This window comes from Grus americana, chromosome 4, assembly GCF_028858705.1.
Source record: "Grus americana isolate bGruAme1 chromosome 4, bGruAme1.mat, whole genome shotgun sequence".
Classification (NCBI taxonomy): Eukaryota; Metazoa; Chordata; class Aves; order Gruiformes; family Gruidae; genus Grus; species Grus americana.
The window spans coordinates 55,774,213-55,797,228 of NC_072855.1; the positions used below are offsets into that span (position 1 = coordinate 55,774,213).

At 47.2% G+C, this 23,016-nt stretch overlaps 1 protein-coding gene across 5 annotated transcripts in view; it reads right to left on the reverse strand.

Annotated features, from left to right (window-relative positions):
- Nucleotides 1–23,016, reverse strand: part of CXXC4 (CXXC finger protein 4) — a 123,699-nt gene that overhangs the window by 87,119 nt on the left and 13,564 nt on the right. The window contains exon 2 of one of the 5 annotated variants that reach the window (XM_054824504.1): nucleotides 17,570–18,074. The exons of the other annotated variants lie outside the window; for them this stretch is intronic. Coding sequence (XP_054680479.1) covers nucleotides 18,030–18,074 — 45 coding nt within the window. The 3' untranslated portion in view covers nucleotides 17,570–18,029. Of the gene's footprint in view, nucleotides 1–17,569; nucleotides 18,075–23,016 lie in introns of those variants that run through there. 5 annotated transcript variants of the gene reach the window in all.

A 23,016-nucleotide genomic window follows, 5' to 3' on the forward strand; every position in this document is an offset into this window, starting at 1 on the left:
CAGTGTGTTTCTCTCGCCCGCAAGACGCCCGTAAGCTTTTGTGTCTGTTTAGCTGCAACCTCCTGGTTTTCTTTGTTGTCGGAGCGCATTTCACTCTCGTGTCAAAGTGTGTCAACCCTAACCTTTCCCTCCGCACCGCTGGCACCCCTCCAGCCCCAAACCCCCGCCCGGCCCCCTCCCGACACCGCCGGCTGAGCCAGCCACAACACCTCGCCGCATAATGAGCAGGCATTTCCTCCCCATCAGCATATGCAGAAAGGTAATTAAAACTGTTTAGGTATTTTTGTTGTTGTTGTTGTTGCTTTCCGAGGCTCAACAGCATAAATGCAACTTCTGCTCAATTAAGCTCTGGGATAAAAATAAAATAAAAGAAGGTCTTCCGGCGGTTCTTTATTTCTGCACATTAAAGCTGGAGCCTGAGATTTACAGACGCCCCCTCCCACCCCCCCCCATGGAAGGAAACCTTCAAATAAAGATGTCTCCAGCTGAAATGACCATTATTATCCACACGCAGGCACGTATAGATATATATATATAATATACATATATACAGACGCACACGTACCTATATATAAACCCCAAATCTGTTTGTGCCTCTTCCTGCTAATGCTAAGGGTACATTCCTCCCCATTACAACAGCATTTGCACATTTATAGGAGGAATAAAGAAAAAGAAGAAAAAAAAATGCATGATACATGCGGAGGAGCCTTTCCTCTGCCATACAGAGAAAGAAGAACTAAAAGGATTATAAAAGTTCAGATTAAAATGATATAAAATCTAGCATTTGGCTCCAACACTAGTGCCTTGGTCCTCTGTAGCTAATCTGTATGCACTCTGTGACCTCCTCGCAGCGAACCCTGCTAAATATATTATTCCCACGGGGGCTTTCACTGCTGCTTGGTGTCAGAAATCAATATGTATGAGGCGCGTGGATGGGAATTTCTAATAGATCTGCCTGGCCCTGTGCTGCTTTTCAATATCTGCCTTGGACTATTAGTGCCGGCTCGGTGCCTGTGAAATAACCGAGATAATCTTTTAAGGTGCACTGTTAAGGTGGAACTTCAATGTTGCCGTTTCAATTAAAACAAAAAAAAAAATATATATATATATTCATAAATCAGTCGGCACTGAGCGTAACCTTGTGTGTAGCTCGATTATAAACAATGATGGGGATTGAAGGGCGAGTATGCTAATGTCTAGATTTCTGAGGAAGAGCTTAGTTCCTTTCTTAATTTTTTATTAATGGAAAATTGCATAGATGCGAGGGGGGGGGCGGAATTAAAACTGGAGGGAGCGAGGGATGACACATTGTCTGTGCAATTGCCTCCATGCCGGTGGAGCGGTGGAGGTGAAAGAGCGAGATCGCTATATTACTGCAGATAACGCACCCATTTTACCTAAGAGACACCAGACCGCAGTTCTGCAACGCTCTCCATTTTAGACTGGTTTGTGCACATTGAAATTATTGCCTGCGTGATCCCGAGTGGGGGTTTATTATTGTTATCATTATTATTTTTGAGGGTGGGGGAGGCTTTTTTTTTTTTTTTAGTTATTGCATAATTATGCCTGAGGAGGGAAAGGTCGTCCTTTCCCCTTCCTCTCTGAAGGTGGGCAGGAGAGCGCAGGTTGATGGGTGCCCCCCTGCAGACCCCCCGCACCCAGGGCAGCGTGTCCCCCCCACCAGGCAGGCAGGCAGGCAGCGGAGCGAGGCTCAGGTTTGAGAGCCGGCTGTGGGGAAGGCTGCGTCCTGCTCTTTCATTCTCCTTCTCACTCTTTGTTTTCAGTTGAATGCACAGAGGAAGCTGTCTCAGCTCAGTGCACAGAGGTGCGGCGTATAAAAGCAATAACTTGCTAAAGGACCTCTCGCTCTCCCTTTTTTTTTTTTCTTTTTTATTAGGGGAAAGGTAATCACTAATCCATGCATACGCTCCTCTGGCTTTATAGGCGGCCAGGCAGAGTTCAGCTCTGTGCTGGAGATGACAAGTGGAGAGTCACCACCCCAGAGGATCCGTTTTAGCCACGTTTAGCTCCACCACCCTCACGAGGTTGTCACCCTACCAGAGGTTGAAGAACTGGCACACAGCTTTGGTATTTTTTCTTTCCCCCGCTCTCCTCCCTGCACACTTCACTTAGCACGGCCCAATCCACCTGACAACTCACCGAAATGCCCTCGACTGCTTGTCTGGCCCGAGCTGGAGGCAGGGGGTGGGGGGCAGCGACCCACAATTAAGGATGTGGGTCTGGCGAAAAGCACAGGGAGAAATCTCTAACCTAGGAGTGCTCCTGCGATGCCGGTCCGTCCGTCAGGATAAAGGCAAAAGGCTCCTAAAGGAGGTTTTGCTGATTCAAATTTCACCGCAAGCCCCTGAAATGAGAAGAGGGAGTAGGATCTGTTTGGGTCTGTTTTCCGTAATAACTGCGCTTTTCTCTGCAGGTGCCATGACCCCACAGGATGCAGCCCCACTCCCAGAAACAAAAACCTGTCAGTGTTACCTGAGAAATATGAACATGGCTTTTCAGACACTTGTCTGGGTCTGCTTCAGCCACTCTCTTTCTGGTTAAGTGTTAGCGTGGTGCACAGCCATAAAGTGGGGGAAAAAAAAAGAAAAAAAAAAAAGAAAAACTCTGGGTGGGTTTTGGAGGGGTTTTTTTTATGCTCATCTATAAAAAGGCCACAAATCTCTCTGGTCCCAGGAAAATTTTACCTGAATGTACTTTTGCCCCACACACTGTATATAAATAGATCAGAGCTGCAAAGCTCAATTCTAGATTTAAAAATCCACCTGCAAAGATTGCGGGTATTTACACCCAGGGAGCAGCTTGCCAGCAGCTCCTCTGGAAAACAGGACCGGACACGCACGTCCCAGCCCTGCTGCCTGAGGTCCTGTCCCAGCACGGAGGCAATGCTGCTGCCGGCCACAGGAGCTAAATTCCAGGCATGTATTTTGGATTAACTATCCCCTGCATCTGGAAAAATGCAAATGTTTATAAAGGGCTCCACCACTGCCGGCGGTTTTATCCCGGATGCTGAAAGCCAGCTCGCTTGCCGCCTCAGCTCCTTGCAGTATTTATAATACAAACACTTCTAATCTAAGGCACGCAATTCCCAACAGTTTAATAGGGCTGAAGTTCCCTTCCCGCCTCCCCTTTCTCAACCCATCAATTAGGTAGGTATATGTGAAAACAAACAACCTATGTGTTTTCTGCATCTCTAAGGAGGTGTAATGGTGCAAAGTGCTGGTTATACTCGTTTACTGATGGGAAAAGAGGAGCTGAGTGGGTCTTTGTAAACTGTGGGCTTGGTTTTTCCATGAATGCTGAAAAAGAGCAGCTTTCAGCAGCGCAGGCAGGGCTGGAGAAGGAAAGGGCAGGGGAAGGGCTTGCACGTGCACTGCAGCCTCGTGGGGCGGCCACGGTGGCGCTGGCAGTGGGAGGTGGGAATGAGACCCAGACGGGGCAGGCACAGGGCTGCAGCCCAGCACGATTCACCTCCCCGGGTCTGGAAGAACCTCACCTGTGTCTTCCTGATCCATTTAGCCTCCCGTCTTTTACTCTATGTTTACAGCAGCAGAGGAGGTGTCATGGGAGTCCCTTACAGCCCGCAGCTGATGGTCACTTTTAGTTTGCATTCCTTCAGTGCGTGTTGACCGCCAGAGCTCAACTACAGACCTGAGTCTGTATTTAAACAAAGAGATTTTTTTTAAATCCATTTTAAAAATCCATACTCATACCTATATTTCAGAGAGGCTGGACATCTCCAGTTCTAAAAGAGGCCTCCAAAGCAGCGAAAACCCACGTGGGGCACCGTCAAACCAGAGAGCAACACGTGAAGCATCCCTTGGTCTTCTGAGGAACTCTTGTGGTGTGCAGTATCACCAACGTGTAAAATCAAGCATGCACGTGTTCCAACAGCGTGTAAGCAAAACCACTCGAGCTGTTAAGGGGAGCAGCCTGCGGATGGTGAAGCAGCCGCTTCAGGCTGGCCACTATCCCGCGCCGTGTTCATGCCATTGCAGCACCGGGGCAGACGCCCGCCTAGGCAGAGCACTGCTTTGTCTGACCTTTTGCCGTGACCTCTGCCTTATTGCCTCACAGCCCAAATTTGCAAAGATGGGATTTGACAAGAGGTGTCACGTCCCTTCCATCCTAAAGGCAAATAAATGTCCCTTTCGATCATGGCTGTCGCCCACCGCTCACTGCTGAGCGACACCCCAGCCCAACAAATTACTCCTACCCCAATTCCTGCCAGCATCTGAAATACAGTTGACTTGGCGACGCTGCTGAATGAAGGCAGAACCAGAATTAAGCCCAGATTACACGTCCACCCTGCAATACTCATGTGCAACGTAGATACCATCAGTACCCAAATAGAAAAATTACTTTTCCAGTAAGCGTGACCTTTTCAAAGGTGGGCATTACACAGCCACGTTGATAAGGGACACACCGTTAAATCGACTCACTAGAAACTGGCTGGTGGCTGTAAGGGAAGACATGCTGCTGTGGACCAGCCCAATCGTGCTTTCTCTCTGCTGCTCAGCACAGGTTGATGGGTCAACACAGGGAGCGGCTGGTGGCCCCTTCCCCCGCACGTGTGGGCACAGACACGCTGCTGCCCGCAGCCCTGCCGGCAATGGCAGCAGCCAGTGCCCCAAGGACCTGGGAAAGGAGCAGGAGAGGGGTGCTGGTCTGCGATAGCAGCCCGTGCAAAGACAGAAATGCTTATTTGGATAGCTACAGGGGCAATGAAGCTGGACGTCAAGCCAATGGTACAGAAGAGGCATCGGCGTGGGGGGCAGCCACCACTCAGGAGCAGCTCCCGCTTATTGCTGTACAGCTTTGGGCCTTCCTTGCACGCTCTGGGGAAAGAGGCTCCACTGTTGAGGTCCTCTTTTCCACTCTGCCCCAGGGAGTCCCCACCATGCCACCTGGACACCACTGCAGCTCCCCGAATTCCTCCTCTGGTACCATACCTTGGTGCTGCGTACACCTCTGTGGGCCAAGTAAGGGTCAAGGTAAAAACGGACTTGAGAGCTGGTTGTGACAGGGGTCCTTGAGAGCAGGAATGAAGCAAAGATGTCACCAAAACCTGAAGCAGAGAGCCAGAGCAGCATCACGTAACGCAGCGCCTCAGCGCCAGCGCAGGCGTTGTGTCACGCCGCAGCTCTCCCATGCCAGTCCCATAGCTGGAGCCGGGCGTCCCTGCAGGGCCTTTCCCAGAGACGTAGCCGTATCCCCTACAGCCCGCCGGGCTCCTCAGCTGCTGGGAACGGCTACAAGGAGCAACTTCACCTCTTGAGGGACCAGGGAGAGGCAGGTACTTGGCTGGGGCGGCTGCAACACGGGAGGAGAGCCCAGGTGGGGCCGCGGGCAGGGCCAGGAGCCCAGGTGCACCCACAGGGGTACGGCCACGAACCCAGCACCCCATGCTCGCCTCTTCCATACGCACCCAGGCAGCACTTGTCAGGCTTTTCCTCTCCTATCTCCTCTCCTCGCAGCGCTACCACCTTCCTCTGATGAAGGGATGTGGGACAGACTGACAGCACATTTCCCAGCACAGCAAGTGAAGCTTGCATGCATTTCATTAGGGCTGCGCTCAGGGTTTTATTAGTACCCGGTTACCCCCCAAAGCTGTCGTGCCTTTATTTATGGGGGTGTGTGTTTTAAGCAGTGTTTCAGCACTCCTTCCCTGGCTAAAGCACGCTCACAAAAAGCTCTCCTTCACTACCACAGCTCCGCCGGACGCCCTGGTGGCACTCGCGATCCTGACCCAAAGCTGGGCTCCCCATTAAAACCCTCCTGAGAGCAGCTCTCCTGCCGGGTGGCACAGACCGCAGGCGCCGCTGGGCTGGGGCTGGGCTCCCCCCGCCCCTGGGCCTCTCGGGAGGCGAAGCAATTCATCTTAGCCCTTCTCAGCAAATCACTCCCGTGACCACACAACGCGAGCTGGCCGTTCAGGCTGAACCCTGGCCGTGTATTACCCAGGCAGCAATTCCTGTAGAGCCCTGGCAGCTCACCCCCGCTCCCGCAGCTCACCCTTCCTCCCAGAAAGCATCTCCCACGAGCTCTTATTGCGGCAAAGGCGAAACTCCGTCCCGTGGAAAGGAGGCAAAATTTTACATCTCCCCTTCTCCCACCAAAAAATTACAAGCACCGCTGCTGCTACACTGGCGTTTACTCCAGTGCAGTCCCAGCTGCTCCAGCAGCAAGATGGAGGTACCAGCAGAAATACCCCAGGGGTGGGCTGCCTGCCTGGCTGCAATATTGGTCCATGGGTTTCCAGAAAGAGTGAGGCCAGACCTGATGGGGTTGCTTGGCTGCACTAATCAAGGTCTAACTTTTTCTTAGTCTTCCCTCTTTTTCTCCTTACAAGGAAATGGGGATTATGGGGCCATTCAGTGGGAAGGACAGAAGGGGAAGGTGAAGGGAGGAAGAGGAGGAAGGAGTGGGAAAACAGCCAGATTGCATGGCATATCTTTTAAGAAGCAAAAAGTAGAGTCAGAATAACAAACCTCATCTCCAGCGCCGTTAACACACATCCACACATATGACAACCAAGTGCAAATGCTCTGAGACCTGGTGGGACCAACGGGTTCAACAGCAGAGGTGGTCTCTGGGCTGTGTCTGGCGCACTCAGGCTGGCTGGGACGTGGGCGCAGAAGCGGCTGCAGGTGTACATGTAAGCGTGTACATCAGCACGCGTTCACACAGGTACCTCTTTCTGCCCCTGCTTCTCTGCCTGGAGGTGTCCCCGGCCCCAAGCTCCAGGAGCAGCGAAGCCCCATCCGTACAGAGCAGGACAGCCCTGCACCTCCCGGATGGCAGCCACTGCCCTTCCCAAGGAAGGCGGGAGCCGGCCAGCCACGTTCAGTGACCCCGTAAGGCAGCCCTCATCAGCACGCTTCAGGCCAGAGGAGCAGTTTCTCCTCTCAGTCCTGTGGCCTGCACGGGGGATGCTCAGCTCCTGCGGTTACCACAGGCGAGAGCAGGTTCACCGACCCCGGCGGCTCTTTCCCTGCCTCCTCCCCAGCTCCCGGCAGAGGTTTTGGACAGGCCAGTTAGGGCACAGCCTTGAGCAGCCTGCCACCCAGGTTCCGTGGCCATTGGTGGCTTTGGTACCCAGCTCAGCCGCGATCTGCAGGAATGTGGCAGTGGTGGCGTTAGGCACTGGCATGTCCCTGGTAGGGTCAGATGAGGAGCGGCTTTGCTCCCCGGGACAGTCGTCCCCAGCAAGAGCTGCAAAAGCACAAACGGTGACAACAGTGTTTGAGGGAAAGGCACTGGAAAAAGGGAATTCAGGAGACAAACCTCATGTTCTGGGCTAAAAAAGCAAACAAGCAGCATGTGGCAGTGCAAGCTTCCCGTTTCCCACGGGTGCAGCCTGCTGCTCCCCAGCCGCCTCCTCCCTCATCTGCAGGCAGAAGCAAGGGAACGCAAGCAATGCTCTGCATTTAGAGGAATCTAAGAAAAATGCCAACCTGCTATGGCCACCAAGATTGCTTTTACATGGCTCTGTATTCCAGGCTATGCTGCTTTGATGCTTAGGAGCCTATGATAAGGATCACTGAGGCTTGGCACAGCTCGGTGCACCCACTGGGGCGAGCAGAAACACTCGTCCAGCAGCAACGGCCAAACGCAGCATCACTGGGTGCCAAAAGGCACACGAGTTTTGCCTTCTGCATCTGCAGAGAGGCAGGAGCAGACCCTCATCCTGCAGGTGTGGTAATGGCAGCAGAAGGCTCTCGGACACAAAAAAAATAACTTGGGGGAAAAGCAAGAAAACAAAAATATCCCTGTGGTACAACAGACACCGGGAACTCCAATGCCCACTTTGTTTAAGCGGAAGATACTTGAAGGAGCAGCAACAACCCACAGGAGCAAGAGCCACGGCACTGTAGATCCCACATCTTGTGCAGATTGCTGCCAAGTCAATGGGAAGGTGACACATCGCAGGGAGAACAAGAAGAACTTTAAAATAATAATTAATGAATTATTACTGACAATTGCAAAAAAAAAAAAAAATCCCAGTCACTTATACAAATGAAACTTGGCTTCTGGAGTTTCTAGTGATAATAAATATTTAAACACCTTCCTTGTTTTAACATAAAGCAGAAGAGAAATGCAGCAACTGCAGTGGGAGCAGCGATGTGTCAGAACAGCAGCGTGGAGCGTCGCATCAAAACACAGTGCTGGCTCGCGCCCGAGCGGCAGGGAGCGGGGAGGGGGCTGCGGCACGCCCCAGCATGGCTCCGTCGGGGCATCGCCATCACCCCCAGCGGGTTTCTCTAAACAACCATCCTGGATATAACCTGCCTCATTGCAAGGCATGCTGTGGCAGGAAGGTGACGAGCTGGGCTGCTGGCTCTTTTCTGATGAGCCAGAAGCAGAAATGTGGTGCACGTGCTGGGCGAGCATCTCGCCCGCCTGCTCCCTGGGGCACAATTTAGCAACCGTGGGGAGATGTTTGGCCAGGGCTGCCGCTGCACCAGGAGCCACAGCCACCTGCTTGGCTTGCCCAGAGGCCATGCTTTCCATCATACAAGCGGTGTTTTATCCTAAGGGGCTGCCTACCCAAAAAGCACTAACCCACCCCAGCTGCCTCCAGCCTTGCTGGTGGAGAACCAGCCGGGGCCTCACCATGCAGCGCTGCAGAATTAACGCCCTTCTCACTCCCCGCTTTACTCCCAGAAAAGCCGGTGGCAACACCTGCAGTTCACATCACCTAAAGCACTTACTAGAAGGTCCCATCTTCGGTAGTTTGTAGCTGTATTCAGACCTTTAATTCCACAGGCTGCAAGCTTCCAGGCAAGGTGTCTGCCTTGAGCTCGTTGTGCTTTCGAAGTCCTGGCAAAACCAACTCAGCTGTTTCCAAGGAAATAATTATGGGAAAAACTAGCTAGGGCCTGGCTTATTTTAACTTCTTTTGCAAAACCCTCAACTCTGGCAGGGGAATGTTTAGGACATGCCACTGATGTATCAAGCACACGTCTTTCTGCCCCTTAGAAGTCCCCCTCGATTTGGTCAGCATCAGCAGTTTGGGGCAGAAGCAGCCTACGTATTCACTGCTGTCATTGCAATCTGCGTTGGCTTCCTGCCCCTGCCACGCTGGGGATGTGAGAAGTTCAGCATCGACTGCTTCAGGCCGACGTCCCCCACCATTTCCCCATGGAAACTGCTGGCGCAGGCAGAAGAGCAGCAGCCCCAGAGCACCGCTCCCTTCCCACCCTCGACACTTGCAGGGGCACCGCTCAGCACCCCGAGTGCCCGACGTACCTTGCAGGTGCGCCAGCCTCCGGGAGCTCAGGCCTCTGCGCAACCGCAACCCCGCCACCTTCCTGGGATGTGAAACATGGACCTGGGGACCCGCTGGCAGGAGCCATGCAAGGGAGGAGTTAAAGGAAGGAAATACAGGGGAAGGGGGAAAAAGAAAGAAAGAAAGAAAGAAAGAAAGAAAGAAAGAAAGAAAGAAAGAAAGAAAGAAAGAAAGAAAGAAAGAAAGAAAGAAAGAAAGAAAGAAAGAAAGAAAGAAAGAAAGGAAGGAAGGAAGGAAGGAAGGAAGGAAGGAAGGAAGGAAGGAAGAAAGGAGAGAAGGAGAGCCTGGCTTGGGGGAGCTGCAGTTTTCCATGGCTTCTCTTCTTCTTTTGGCTGCTGCAATTCTAGCGTATGTCATTGGAGTAAGACGTGCTAGGTCGCAACAGGAAAAAAACGATCAGCTAATAATCCTGCTCATGCTTCATCTTGGTGGTGAGATTGCCTCAGGATCATCCCCATCTTATAAAAGTCTTTCCAGCAGAACTAGGAAATGAAAGGCAGGGGCCAGACTGGTGCCCCCAAAGGTCCCTGGCTAGGATGGCTGTGCCTCTGGCAGGTTCAGTGCGTACGAAGGCTGGGTCCTGCCTGTCCAGTTCAGTGATACTGGATCTCACTGCTTGTGTCCAAGGCCTGAAAGTTGACAAAGCATTAGCCTTCCTTCTGCCATCAAATTTCTGTATTCTCTTTGGCAAGATTAAGGTCACATGTGTGCTCTAGGCCTCCAGGGGATGGCCTGAACGGTCTGAAAAATACAATTTTTATGCATAATGTTTGTGACACACATCGGATTGACACATGGAAAGGATGCTGACTTCTTTACGTCAGAGGACTACATGTAGTTGTGTGCAGGCATCTGGCCAACCTATTTCTAGTCTTGCTGCCTCTCCCTGCAGAGATGCTATTCCATCCCAATGGTCTCCTTGAAGAGACCATTTAAAGGGTTACCAATTACTGACAGCTTACTCATCTATCGAGATGCCTCGGACAGCTATGACATGAGAATTCGTATTCCTTCTGTTTACTATACTTACTATCAGCACTTCTAAGCTGTTTGAGTTTGAACTAGCCATCTAAGAGAGAAAATACTTCCACCGCCCGCAGAGTCATTTCTGACCGGACTTTTGCCATGCATCGCAGGTCGGGGAGCGTCAGACCCCAGGAGCATGGGAGGATGCTGGCCCTGGACCTCTGCCTGCTGAGAGGTCGCCTGCCTGCGCGTGCTCCAGCTGTCCCCTGCACCGACACACAGGCTGCAACGAGCATCGCCCGGCTGGAGCAAGCGAGCCATACTGGAGGCAAATGCTCTGCTTAATTGGTCTCAGCTGCAAGCTGCTCTGTGCATGTCAGCGTGTTTAAGGAAGCAGGTCTACGGGAGAGAAGACACCAGAGTAACCAATTAAAGAAAAGGCCTGATTTCCCTTCCCCCTCCCTCCCAGCCCTAAACCCTGAAAGTTTGTTTTATTTTAAACGAGGAGTGTTTCTCACTGTCAATGAAATCATCTCCAGAATAAGGTTTTGCTATTGGTATTTCCAAGTTTACTACTGATAGCACCTGGGGAGGTAGTTACAGAGACCTGGTTAAATCAAGTCAAGGTTTGCACCTGTATTTCTCCATTATATTTTTTTTTCTCTTAAAAACAGGAAAGAAGTGACACAAGGAAACTCTTCATCCAGTTCAAATCCAAGTTTATTAGCCTGTAAAAGTCTGTTTCCACACAGTAATCATAAGAAATGAATGAATGTTTATGGAGCGCAGCATAAAAATATACCGAGTCAGCCATAGGTTGAGTTTATGATTGCTAACAAAAATTAATCAGCAGATCACATGGCATTGCATCAAAAAAGCAAATCAGTCCTAGGAATGCAAACAATCAGGATAAAAGGGCAAAACAAGCAAGAGCAGAATATCAGAAAATAGTAATTAGTTCACAGTTCCTTATGCGGGTGACAGATTCCTTTAGATCAGGTTATTTACCCACTAATTCTCAAAAAACAGGTTGAAAGCCAGTTGTCGTAATTTTGCATTAAACAGTACATTTTCAGTCAACATATCAGCTGATCAAATGCACTATCAATCTCTAGGTACGACTATTAAAACGTAGGCACATAAGAGACGAGGTATACTCAACAGTCCAGCTACTTCTCCTAAAGCCTGGTGGCCCCACACACTCACAGCTCGAAACCAGAAGCTAACGCGAGACACGTGGGTCAAGATATTCTAGTCACTGTCTGGACCTGTAAACTTTCTCTTCTCTTAAAAAAATCCTCCGGAGTGCTATCTGCTGATCAGATCTGGGGAGGTTCACCTCGCTCCTGGGCGTAGCAAACCTGACCCCCAGGGAGGAGTAGGGGTATTGGACATCTGGCACAAACTTGTGTGCGTCCCATGTACCAGGGAGGCGGTGGTGGGAACGTCCCCCACTGGCTCCTTTTTGGATTTACTTTGGTGGTGATGTTCTGTAGGGTTGTGTCCAATTGCCAAGCTGAGGTATGGACTTCACTCACAAGCTACATCCAATGCAGAGAGCACCCGCGTTAGATTTGGGCAAGCAACGGGGGTTTCTGACCTGGGCTAACTCTTCTCTCTCTCCTTCCAAAGGAAAATGTCTAACCAAAAAGAGATGTGTATGTTCTAATGTTTTGGGTTTTCCTGAAGAAGTGCAGAGCGTTAGTGTTAATAGCTCTGTAAGGAGAGCAGATTTAAAGGAGTAAGGGAAGAAAGGTGCTTTCCTCTCAAACGTAGCATGCTTATACACATCATAAGCCAAGCTGGCGAGAACTGCACTGAATAATTAATCCAGGCTTCGGCTGACATCATGACACCTGCAGGTCTTTCTACAAGAATTCTGCTGAATTATTTCCTAGCAAAGATCCTTGATTCTGCAAGTCAAAGGGGCCTTATACAGGCCAATGAACACCCAGTTACAGCATCTTCTCTTTCGGGGAAGTCATATTAGACTAAGAAGTACCTTCAAAGTTTATTGGGAAATTAACCCACTAAGGCTAATTTCTAAAATCCCTTTTTCAGGGAATGGGCAGCAGCATGACAAAGTATTCCTGCTTATTAAATTAAGAATAATGTGACAATCCTTTAATATCGTTTGAAAACTTAGAAGAACAATGGAAATACTTCCCGAACCAGCTGAGCGTGTCCATCCTAAAAACGAAACGGCAAACAAAGCTACGGTGGGAGCAGATCCCAACATCTTTGCTGACACTGAACTTCACCTTTCTTTCCTCAGATAGTTCCAGTGGTCTCAAACTTTATTGTATGTTCTGTGGTTATTACCGAGAAGACATATTTCTTACCTTTTGGGGCCATCTATCCATGCTCACCGCACGCTGGTGACTGGATAGATCCTTACAGCAAAGTAAGGTAGAACTTATAACTAAGTCACCTATATAATATCCTCCAATTTCACGAGCTATCTAGTAAAGCCCATGGGAATCTGGGGAGGACTAGAGCCTCCCAGAAGGCACGTTGCCCTGTATCACTAGACCGTTCATAATTTCAGACTTGTTCCTTGGAGAAATATAAGAGAGCGCTGAAATGGCTAGTGGCAAAACCAAATTGAGTCCAACACAGCCTAGAAGAATTGAGCTTCCACACAAAAGGGTATTTTCCTTCCTCTTAATAGGCTCCGTAATGAGTTTGTCAGTTTTGGCTTTGAAGAATTACCTGCTTGTTGTCTGGGGTTTTTTTTAGATTTTTTTTTTTTAATTAAAAAATAAAAGCTATAAAAAGCTAGAGGTTGTTTTAAACTGCAAGGTTCATATCTGGGGCGAGTATTTCTCTGGAGCGGAGGGATGTTTTTCATTCAGACTCGTATAAAACAATACTCGAGGGGAAAAAAAGTTGAAAGAGAAAGCATTAAAGGAATAGGAACTCAGAGACCTCTTCCCGCTTCCAAATCGACCATCTCATGAAATGAGTGTATTTCCTCCCTGTGAATTCTATATTTAATCCAGAGAGATCACTGACTATGCCTGAGCAACTTGGCAGCCCTTTTCCTCCTCTTCAAACAGACCTCAAGATTCACTCTTGGCATTGTCTAATGAGCGGTCTACGTCTTCCAAGAACATATATCCTTACGGATTTAGATGAGAGCAGACAGGATCAGTGGAAAATCCACTTCCATTCCTTTCACTTTTGTTGCTTTCTTTAAAAAACAAAAGGATACACGGAGGCTCCCGCTGGAAAATCACCTGGCATTGAAGGAATCTCACAGACCAAAGGACCTACCTCGTGTTTCAAACCCTTTCAAAATCCTGTTTTGGCACCTAAGAGCAGACATTCTGTTTATTAAAGGAATATTCACAGAAAAACTACATTCCAAATTTCACCAAAATCAGGTGATGGTGCTGCCGGTAGTCATGAACTTTCCCACCTATCTGAAGTTGCTTTAATGTCGGCAAGTAGTATGGGGAAATCAAATGGCAAGAGGAAACCGTTTCCTTTGCTATGTGTAGTTTATGAGGCAGGTAAAGAGCAGAACTTTGAACTGAGAAGCAGTAAAACAAAAAAGGAAGATACTATTGTCATTTTCTCACAAACCATATTCGTAATCCCAAATACTCCAACAGCAACAGGACGATCTAATCTCAGGACTAATTGTTTGTTGCAAGAGTTACAGATGAGATTTCACTTCCGTATGTTTTTCCCTACGAAGCTAACTGCTAATTTATCACATCACCCTCACTAGTCTACTCTTTTTATACAACAGAGGCCTGCGTTAAAGGGCTGAAGGCTTTTCCGCAATCCGTCTTGCTCCTACTTCACTAACCTTTTCGTAGCCTCAAAATCTCAACATAATATTCCTAGCCTTAAAAAGACGGTATTTTTTCCTGCTGTTTTAAAAAATCCAGAGTATGATGTTACCCTCAGGTATACAACTTATGGGGTTTCCATTGATTGCCAATTGACAAGGAATTAGTTTTGTAGCTATTGTACCGTCACTTCATAAGCATTCATTCCCATACGCAAGGCTGAGGTCAGCATTTGGACCTTCTCGCTCATTCGGAGGAATTCTTTTTTAAAAGAGGTTTTCTTTGTTTAAGATCCCACAAACAAAACCTGTTTATGGAAAAAGAGAGATATTTTGAATACTAAAGTCCTTTATTCAACAACACAGAAATATCACAAAAACAACTTTACTGGGCAAATTGAATGTTTTTATACAGTTTTGTACATGCCCCATAAGTGATTATTTTTTTCATAAATACACTGTTTTCCAAAACTGTTTTTTTTCATAATTGCACAAGCATACATACACCTTACACAAATATCTATTAGAAAATTTAATAGATAACTGCACAGTTCAGAAATAGGAGAACACTGTGAAAGGAGTACATTTCTGTGGCCCGTGTTTCTGAAAAAAACCCTCCTAGTTCCCTGCAATTGTGAAAATGGAGTACTTTCTAACATAGGAGCTGTCTTTTATTCACTAAGAATACAGTAGAGCTCAGCGTGAAACTGCCAAATTTAATAAAAACAAAATCTGAAACATTTAGCTGTTACATGAGAACCCACTGTTTGATATCACTATGCATCTAACCATGATCAAAGACCCACTACTGCTTTTTGCTGAATGCATTCGACCCTGAATGGTATGTTCATTTAACTACTTTCTTTCTTCATTATTTGATTACAGATATAGCCCATTTAAAGACTTTATATTCTTTAACGTTAATTGTAGGACTTACAAACCAGGGGTTCTGTACAAAAGGGAGTATTTCCCCTCGTAGGGAGGGTCTGTAACTAATTGATAGAATGGCTACATGTGCCTCCCTTTCAGCCTTACCATTTTTCATAAGTTTATCTGGGGTATGCCAAAAATGCTTCCATTAGGCTTAGTGCTCACGCCTAGAAGACGCCAAAAGTACGTTCTGCCTTTTTTTTTGCCCTTTTTTTTAATTTTGCGTCGTAAGAATGAAAGACACAGAGGAATACAAATTCTCATACAGGAAAATGGGTTCGGACCTTGTGAAAAGCACAAATTTGGTAATTAGAACTTGACAATAATCTGACTGACAAATATGTGTATAAACGGGGGGGTAGGGCTGGGGTGGAGAGAGACAGGCCAGAAAAGGGATTTCCTTCTTCAAACATCACTAATTAAAATGTTCTATGCATACTACATCATATAAATACTGCTTCAGCAAAATCTAAAAATCTGATGGTGCAAAGGACCAACATCCGAAATGAAAACCATACGGGTAAATCAAAGAAAAATCATCTCTTGTTCATTTTCAATAATTAACAGGTTTGCTTGTTTGTTTGTTTGAACAATTTTGAATTGACATGTAAAACACCACAAGTACAATATACAGATCCATCAGTTCTTTAAAACAAAACGACAAAACAAAAAAAGAAACCACATCAAGACATGCAACATTAGGGTATTAGACAGTAAGTACATTGCTATGAATATCTTTGTACACCTAATGTAGCCTGAACTTAATTTTGTCTCTGCTTCTGTAAGAGCAATCGCAATTTTCCAAAAAGCAAGGCAAGCTTACCAGCCAGATGTGCAAACAAGGCTTCAGTTTGTAAATTGATCAGCCTTTTGGTAGAGAAGACCTTACAGAGCTTGTATTGGTCTAGTGGTCAGTAACAGAGGCCCTAACCAAAAAGTCTCCAACACAAAAAAAAAAAAATCCATACACAGCTGCCATACAAACAGATGTAAAGCTCATTGAATGGGTATTGGGTAAGTATTCAACTGAGGAACTCGTACAAACTGTAAGAGGAGCAGCATGATAGAGCATTTCCAATGTGACATTCCATCTCTGAAGCCATGTATGTGACGTCATACAACGCAAAGACATAGACACGTGCATCGACCCTAAGTTGAGGACGCAGGTGTAAGCCCAGCCCACCCACGCTCCTCCAGTTACCCTGGGTCACCCACGCTCTGCCCGGCCCGGCTGACCCACACGTGTGACCTCAGGAGATTTCTCCTCCTCCATCCCTCGGTCTTCGGTTTCTGGGCCATTCCCAACACCCACCAGTCCTGCGAGCTCCCTCCCCTGCCAAAGCCGGCGTCTCCCCCGCCTGCACAGGTCCCACACCGCGGAGCTCCCAACCATCCCCTGTGCTTCACCCGTTGAACGTGACCAGGGGCCAAAGGCTGAAGTACTTAGCAAAAAACAGAGAAAGTGCTGAAACAGTAGGAGATCTGAAAGTGCTGTGCATCATTAACTGGTTATTTCCACGGCCAGCACCTTGTCTGTGAAACTATTGGTAGTCCTATCTTGTATAAAATAATAAATCTATCAAATACATGGCACAACAGCATTCGCTTACTTAGATGGGATGGCCTTTTCACTCATGAGTGGTATGATGAAGCCAAGCAATAAAAAGTGATGATCAACTGATAATAAGTATCCCTAAGTTCAGTATCCTCCACAATTTTTACGACGTGAGTTATATTCCTCCGTGCGCTGCCTTTTTGAGGAGCAGGCATTTCCTCCGTGCAGCTACAGCAGGAAGAAGAACGGCGGAGCATTCTTCTGGGGGCCTAAGGGACCGGCTGTTCAGCAAAGCCGAGATCAGCGGACCAAGAAACGTGTGGGGAGAAGCGGTCTTTTTTTAAACATTTTTTTAAAAATGTTTCTTTTTATATCGCAAAAATATCCAAGCTCTCAAATGAACACAAGTGCGAGTGAGACCCAAACCAGTCCAACTGTCAAAATTCACTTAACTTTGAAGAGCTCCACTTGGACCAAAAATATGGCATTCCACTTTATAAAATATTTACTCCATTGACTGAAAACGTTACATAAGAACTTATAGGTGAAGGGTAATTAGGCTGAGTCATCATTTTTTCTAAGGTCTCGTACTCACTTCATTTTGCATCCTAGAACAACTTTTATATAGACAACTGGTTTTGCACATCCACCTATGCTGGGCACTTCACCTCAGAGCACAGTGAAAAGCGAGTCAGACACCAGACAGCATTTTTGGAGAGATACCCCTCTGTAAAGCTCCTTTGGAAGCAATGCAAGTGCACAAACCACTACTCTAATATAGTGCTTGAAAGATTAATTTTAAATGTTACGTCGTCCCCTCTTGTACCACCGTGACAGAAGGTAATTGCTAGATGCGTCACAATCTTTTTATCTTGGAAAACTTGGCATCAAGTCTCTATGGAAGGATGCATGGTAAAACAGTGCTGCTGTTGCTGCTGCTGCTAAACAACTAGCAAAATAATAGTTAAAGCTAGGATTTATTGCTCCGGATTTAACTCGCAGAACCACACCGTTGTGTACAAACTGTTAATCTCCATAGATGCTCAGACATGATTGTCTCCTTGTGTCTAAACACACAAAATACAAGCGGCTATCTGTACAGTTTACAGTACTGAAACACATATATTTGAAAATGAAGTATAGATATGTTACTTTTCAAAGATACATGACTTTATAGCAGGGGTTTACCCAAACTTTTTTTTTTTTTTTACAGCCACTTTAAAAATAGACAACAACTTCACTAGTATAGCTAAGTTACATCAAAGAAAGAATCAGTGTACTGAATGTGAAGAAGCTGGCCAATTCCCCAGGCTCCCAGATTTTTGTCTTTTGCTTTTGAGGAAACCCCTATACATAAATGAAAATAGTATCTGAGTATATTCTTCAATGGTGGACTAAGCAGTTTCTTAAAACAAGACTTTAGCTTGCCATTCACTTCGGACTGCCTTGAAAATAAGATACACTACTGCTTAAAAGAACCATCGGAATGCTTCAGCGCTGGGAACAGGTGTTCTCTAAAAAAAAAGCAAGAAAACAAGTTAAGCTTTCTTTTGCGGCATTGGCATACTCGAGTTCTTCTAGTTGTTCTTTCCCTTTACATTTTAGGCATATTTTCAGTTATCTAGGAACAACATGATGCCTCACATTGCTTGACAATTAATAGAAACATCCTTTCGCCAAACACACACCATTTTAGGACCACACGCAATACATCGTACTCAGTATTTAACACACCTAACGTGCTGACTTCGCCTTCGTTAGTTAACAAGGTAGTCATGGAAATGTAAACATTGCTGGCAAAAAATCTCCTGGAAAACAGACAGTGCTTTTAGAATCACCACGCAGTTGTACAACGGATTCTGCCTGTGCCTTGGCATACTGGATGCGCAGTTACGGCTGGGTGGGTTTGCAGGTTAGACACACGCTTTGGCAAGAACGCTTCTTTGGACAGGGGAGTAACGAAGGCGACGATCTGTCTTTCAGCAAGCATGCTCTGTCTACAGACGCCTTGGGAGCAGAGGCCGGCATTTTCAAAGCTCAGGCCGGTCACCTCATCCCACATTTAGGTTGCAATGCAGAAAGCACTTAGGCACATCCTCAACTTCATTTCAGTGAGGAAAACGTCCTACTGACTTGGGGAGCACTGCCCACGCTGCCCACGCACTTTCTTTCGCACACAGTGCTGGACCTTGGCTTACATAGGAATAGTCTACTTGCAGAGTTGCTACCCTCCCTCGTTCCCCAGCCTGTTGTCCCCCCCGAAAATGATATCCACTCGCATTCAGGTGCCTCCACACACTTTTGAGTACAGGCAAATTCCCTTCACGGCTTTAAAGTACAACGTACATGAGAGACTGAGGCGCTGAGCCTGCAAGGGCTGTGTCATTTCTGAGAGGTACTTCTTGCCCTCAATTTCCTTCAAAGTCCAAAGATGATGAAAGTGCCCTTGAACCCACATGTCCAGACCCATGTGTCTCTCCTCCAGACCTAATGACGACGCGCTGACCAGGGAGGCGGGAGTAAGCCCTGAAATGACTCTGTATCAGTCAGTCCCAGCTCGCAATTACTTGTTTCATTAAGAACTGCCCACAAATAGTAGCATCCCATCCGATGAAATTCCCCTAAAACCAAAACTCTGGAAATTTGCAAATAAATACTTGCACTGAAAGAGTTCTCACTGATTTTGCTGGTGTCATATATAAATACCATGTTTCTTTTTGAAGGAATTCTTTCATTTTTGTTTCAGGGATGACCTTTTAAATATTTTCCTAGTATTTCCATAAAAATCCAATAAACCATGGACCCTACAGCGTACAGTATGCATTGTACGTGATGTCAGCATATTTCTTTCTGAATTCCAGGGAACTGCTCATTAGTATGGCAAGTATTCTTGGTTGAATAATTAGCCCATATTGTGATAGTCAGGCTCAAGCAGTACATGGCTCCTCTTTTCGTAAAAGCTGTATGAAAGGGGAGCTTTTATTGTTATGTTTATCGCTCATGCCTATGGAAATACCAGAGCTGAAAGTACTTCTGCTGTGTCACCAGAATTCTGACCTGTGGTCAATTCAATACACACTTCCCCTCCGCAAATGTTAGGCTTTAATAAATCACCTGAAAATTAACTTCCAAAGACAATGAGCTGGTTTGTTGAATACAATCACCCTGACCAGTGTGAGTTTTCTTTGTGTCGGTGGTCCAACAGGGAGGAATTGCTCATATCCATCTTTACCAGTATCTGTTCTGCCCCGTTACGCGCGTCCGGCACGAGCACAAGTAGTGACAAAGCGCAGCAGCCCTCCTCCCCAGGTACGCTGAGGAGAGCTAGTGCAATCGCTAGACCATCCGCACCGGTCTGTGCGGGCTGTAAGATGGCTGCTGAGAGCGAGGTATACAGATTTATAATTTATAAAGAGGTTGACTGCAGAAGAGGCTGGAGTTCGGAATGACAGGAAACAATCCTACGACTAAATTGACCTCAAAAGAACAGCCAAACATGCAAATGTATTAAACTCAGTAGATTGTCTTCACCTGAAAACGAAGCATAATACTCCGCCGTGGGTCCATCTGGCTAAACACAAAACCACAGCTAGACAGAGAGATTTAAAGACATAGTGACTGAGATGGCCTTTATTTATTTTCCTGCAGCATCAGGTTGAGTTACTGTCAGATGTTGTCATATCAGCTGGAAGTAAAGGTGCAATGTCTGATTAAAAGGTCATTCAGACCTTTAAATACACGGAATAATATTTTTGAAGGGCAAAGCTGCAGTTTAATATGTGTGCTTTTGAAAAACTACAAGATAAGGAATTTTGCATCCGCGTACCAAGTTCTAATTAAAGATATACATTTAAAATTAAATATCCATTGTGCTAACCCCCGATTTGGGAATGAATTATTAATCCACGCTTAAACAAAAAAGAAAGCTTTTAAAATTGAATAGGTGGATCGAGTTAAATCTAAACCAATTTATGTGATGAAATCCATAGATTTTACCACTCCAGGAGTCAAGGCTAATTCCAGACAAAAAGCGACCCTTCAGCCCATTTCGTGGCTGAGCACACCAGCGTACAAGCTTAAGTACAGTGACCATCTACCGCCTGGCTGTATAAATCCAGGAGTCCCAGCTGGGGAATCAAACTCTTGGCGAGATTACAGTGCGTTTCTGGATCTCCGTGCTGCCGGCGGGGAATCGTTATCCTGAGTGACAAGAAAGACAGATTCCCCTGGAAGCCAGGGGAGGGGTGGCGAGGAGCAGAACCAGAGCTGACCAGCATGGTTTTGCTGTAAAAGCCTTCACTGCTCATGCCGGTGCAAATGCTGACAAACGGCAGGCTCACTCCCAGGAGGATGCTCAGAAACCCGCCAGCCCTGGCTTCTCCAAGCAGGTAATGCCATAAAGCGTGGCGCTCGAGAGAATTTATCCCTGCACAAAACCGGGATGAAATTACCTCCACGCTTTCAGACTCTCTATTCTGTTCCCTTCTTGACAAGTTTCCCTGCAAAAGCAGTAGCTCAAAGATTTGAAATTTGAAATTTTAATTGGTGCCTTGAAAAATCAGCTTTACATAGGGAACCAAGCACGCTACGTTTTTGGAGGAGGAGGTAGAAACCAACAGAAGAGTGAAAATCCCTTCAATTAAGCAGCAATGGAAAAATGATACCTACGTATCCGTCCTGGTTGCCCCACACAGAAATGTAAAAGCAGACCCTTGCTACGCGTGTGTGCGTGCCCATGCTGCCAACGCATGAAAACAGCACGCTGGCAGGTGCTGTAAATTCCTCGCCAGAGACTTCGTTTCCACGGCTGAGCTCTGTATTTTCACAGCAAAAGCATTCATTAACGAATGATGCCTCCCACACCCCCCGGGGTGACCAACCGACTGATGGAGCAAGGCGCCGGGTGACAGACGGCAGGCTCTGCTCGCCCAAGACTCGCCTGCTTGCCCAGCCCAGCCCCATCCTTTGGGGAGATCACACCTACAAAACCTGTCGGAGATGCCCCTCTCCTCAGCTCTCTGAGTCTTGCAGGTCGCAGCCGCCCAAAAGATTGGGTATGGAGATCAGGAATCAGGAAAGTCGGCTGTTCCTGCTCGGGATGCTGTTGCTTGGGGTGCAGCCCAAATTCACAGCTGCACGACCAAGACTCACTGTAAGTCATCTGTATCATTATTTTCTGCAAGGCTAGGGAATCACTTGGGTTGAGGTGAACCACATTCAGAAATAAAATGCAGTAATAAAATATATCAGAGCGCTACATGATTATGACCTAATACTTTACCGATGTTAAGAGATGTTGCATTATGTAAGAATCCTTTGATGTTTGATCCATGAGCAAAAATCCTGCACCGATTGAAGCAAACTCATGCATTGGCTACAGCAAATTATTGGCCAGATGTGGCACTCCTCATTCCTCTTGAGGAGTCCTGGCTGAAACGATCCAGCTCAACAGAGACCCTTTGGGAAGTATATTGCGGCTGAGGTATGTTCAACAAGATCCAGGCTACCTGACAGTCTTTGCAAAGACACAACCACAGAAACAGACAGTGGTGAAGGAACTTTGTCCTTTGTGAATCTCAAATTCACAAGGCAAAGCAAATTTTCGGTGGATTTCCCAAAGCAATAGGACTGGTGTTGGCCACACAGGGAAAAATGACTTTACGAAGGTCTGCACAGAACCCCACGTGAGCTTCTCACCCTGGAGGACAAGCCCTTCTTGAAATGCCTTCCACAAAAGCAGCAGTTTGGCACTTACGCCAGTGGACGTATAGCATGAAATCTGGCCCGCTAAGTTACAGACATATATATGTGTGTATATATCTCTCAATATACACATACATGTACATATACAGATATATGATTAGAGATAGAGAAATCTGGTGCTCCATGGTGTCCAAAAAGTTCAGCTGCGAAGTCCCGGCCCCTGCATGAAATGCAATTTGGATCAATCAGCAGCCCCACCCAGCCAACACCGACCACCGCTGGCCAGAACCCAGTGACTGTATGCCTTCCTTACACCTGTGCCAATGTGGGCTACACACCCGACCAGTCCCGCAAAACTCACACGACTGCCCGCGAGAAAGCAAACTGGCCTTTCCTCCACATCACGCCTTGTATTTCCAGTGCTGCAAGCTAATTTAGGTGTCGGCTTGATCATGACTGAAATGATGTCAAATATACACACAGCGTTGCTCATACATAAACAGTGCAGGACCTCATGCAAATCCATGTGCTCCAAAGCTCACTTTCCATCCCCAGTTTCCCTCCCTGGAAAGACCCTTCCCCAGCCAAGTGCCAGGCTGCCGGGCACGCGTGGCGCTACGGACCCAGCAGAGTGACGCGATCTCCTGACCCACAGAGCGACACCATCACCCGACCCGCAGGCAGGCCCCCACCCCGGCAGCGCAGGGAGCCCACCGGCCGGCGGGTGAGGGATGGCTGCTGCCTCTCCTGCGC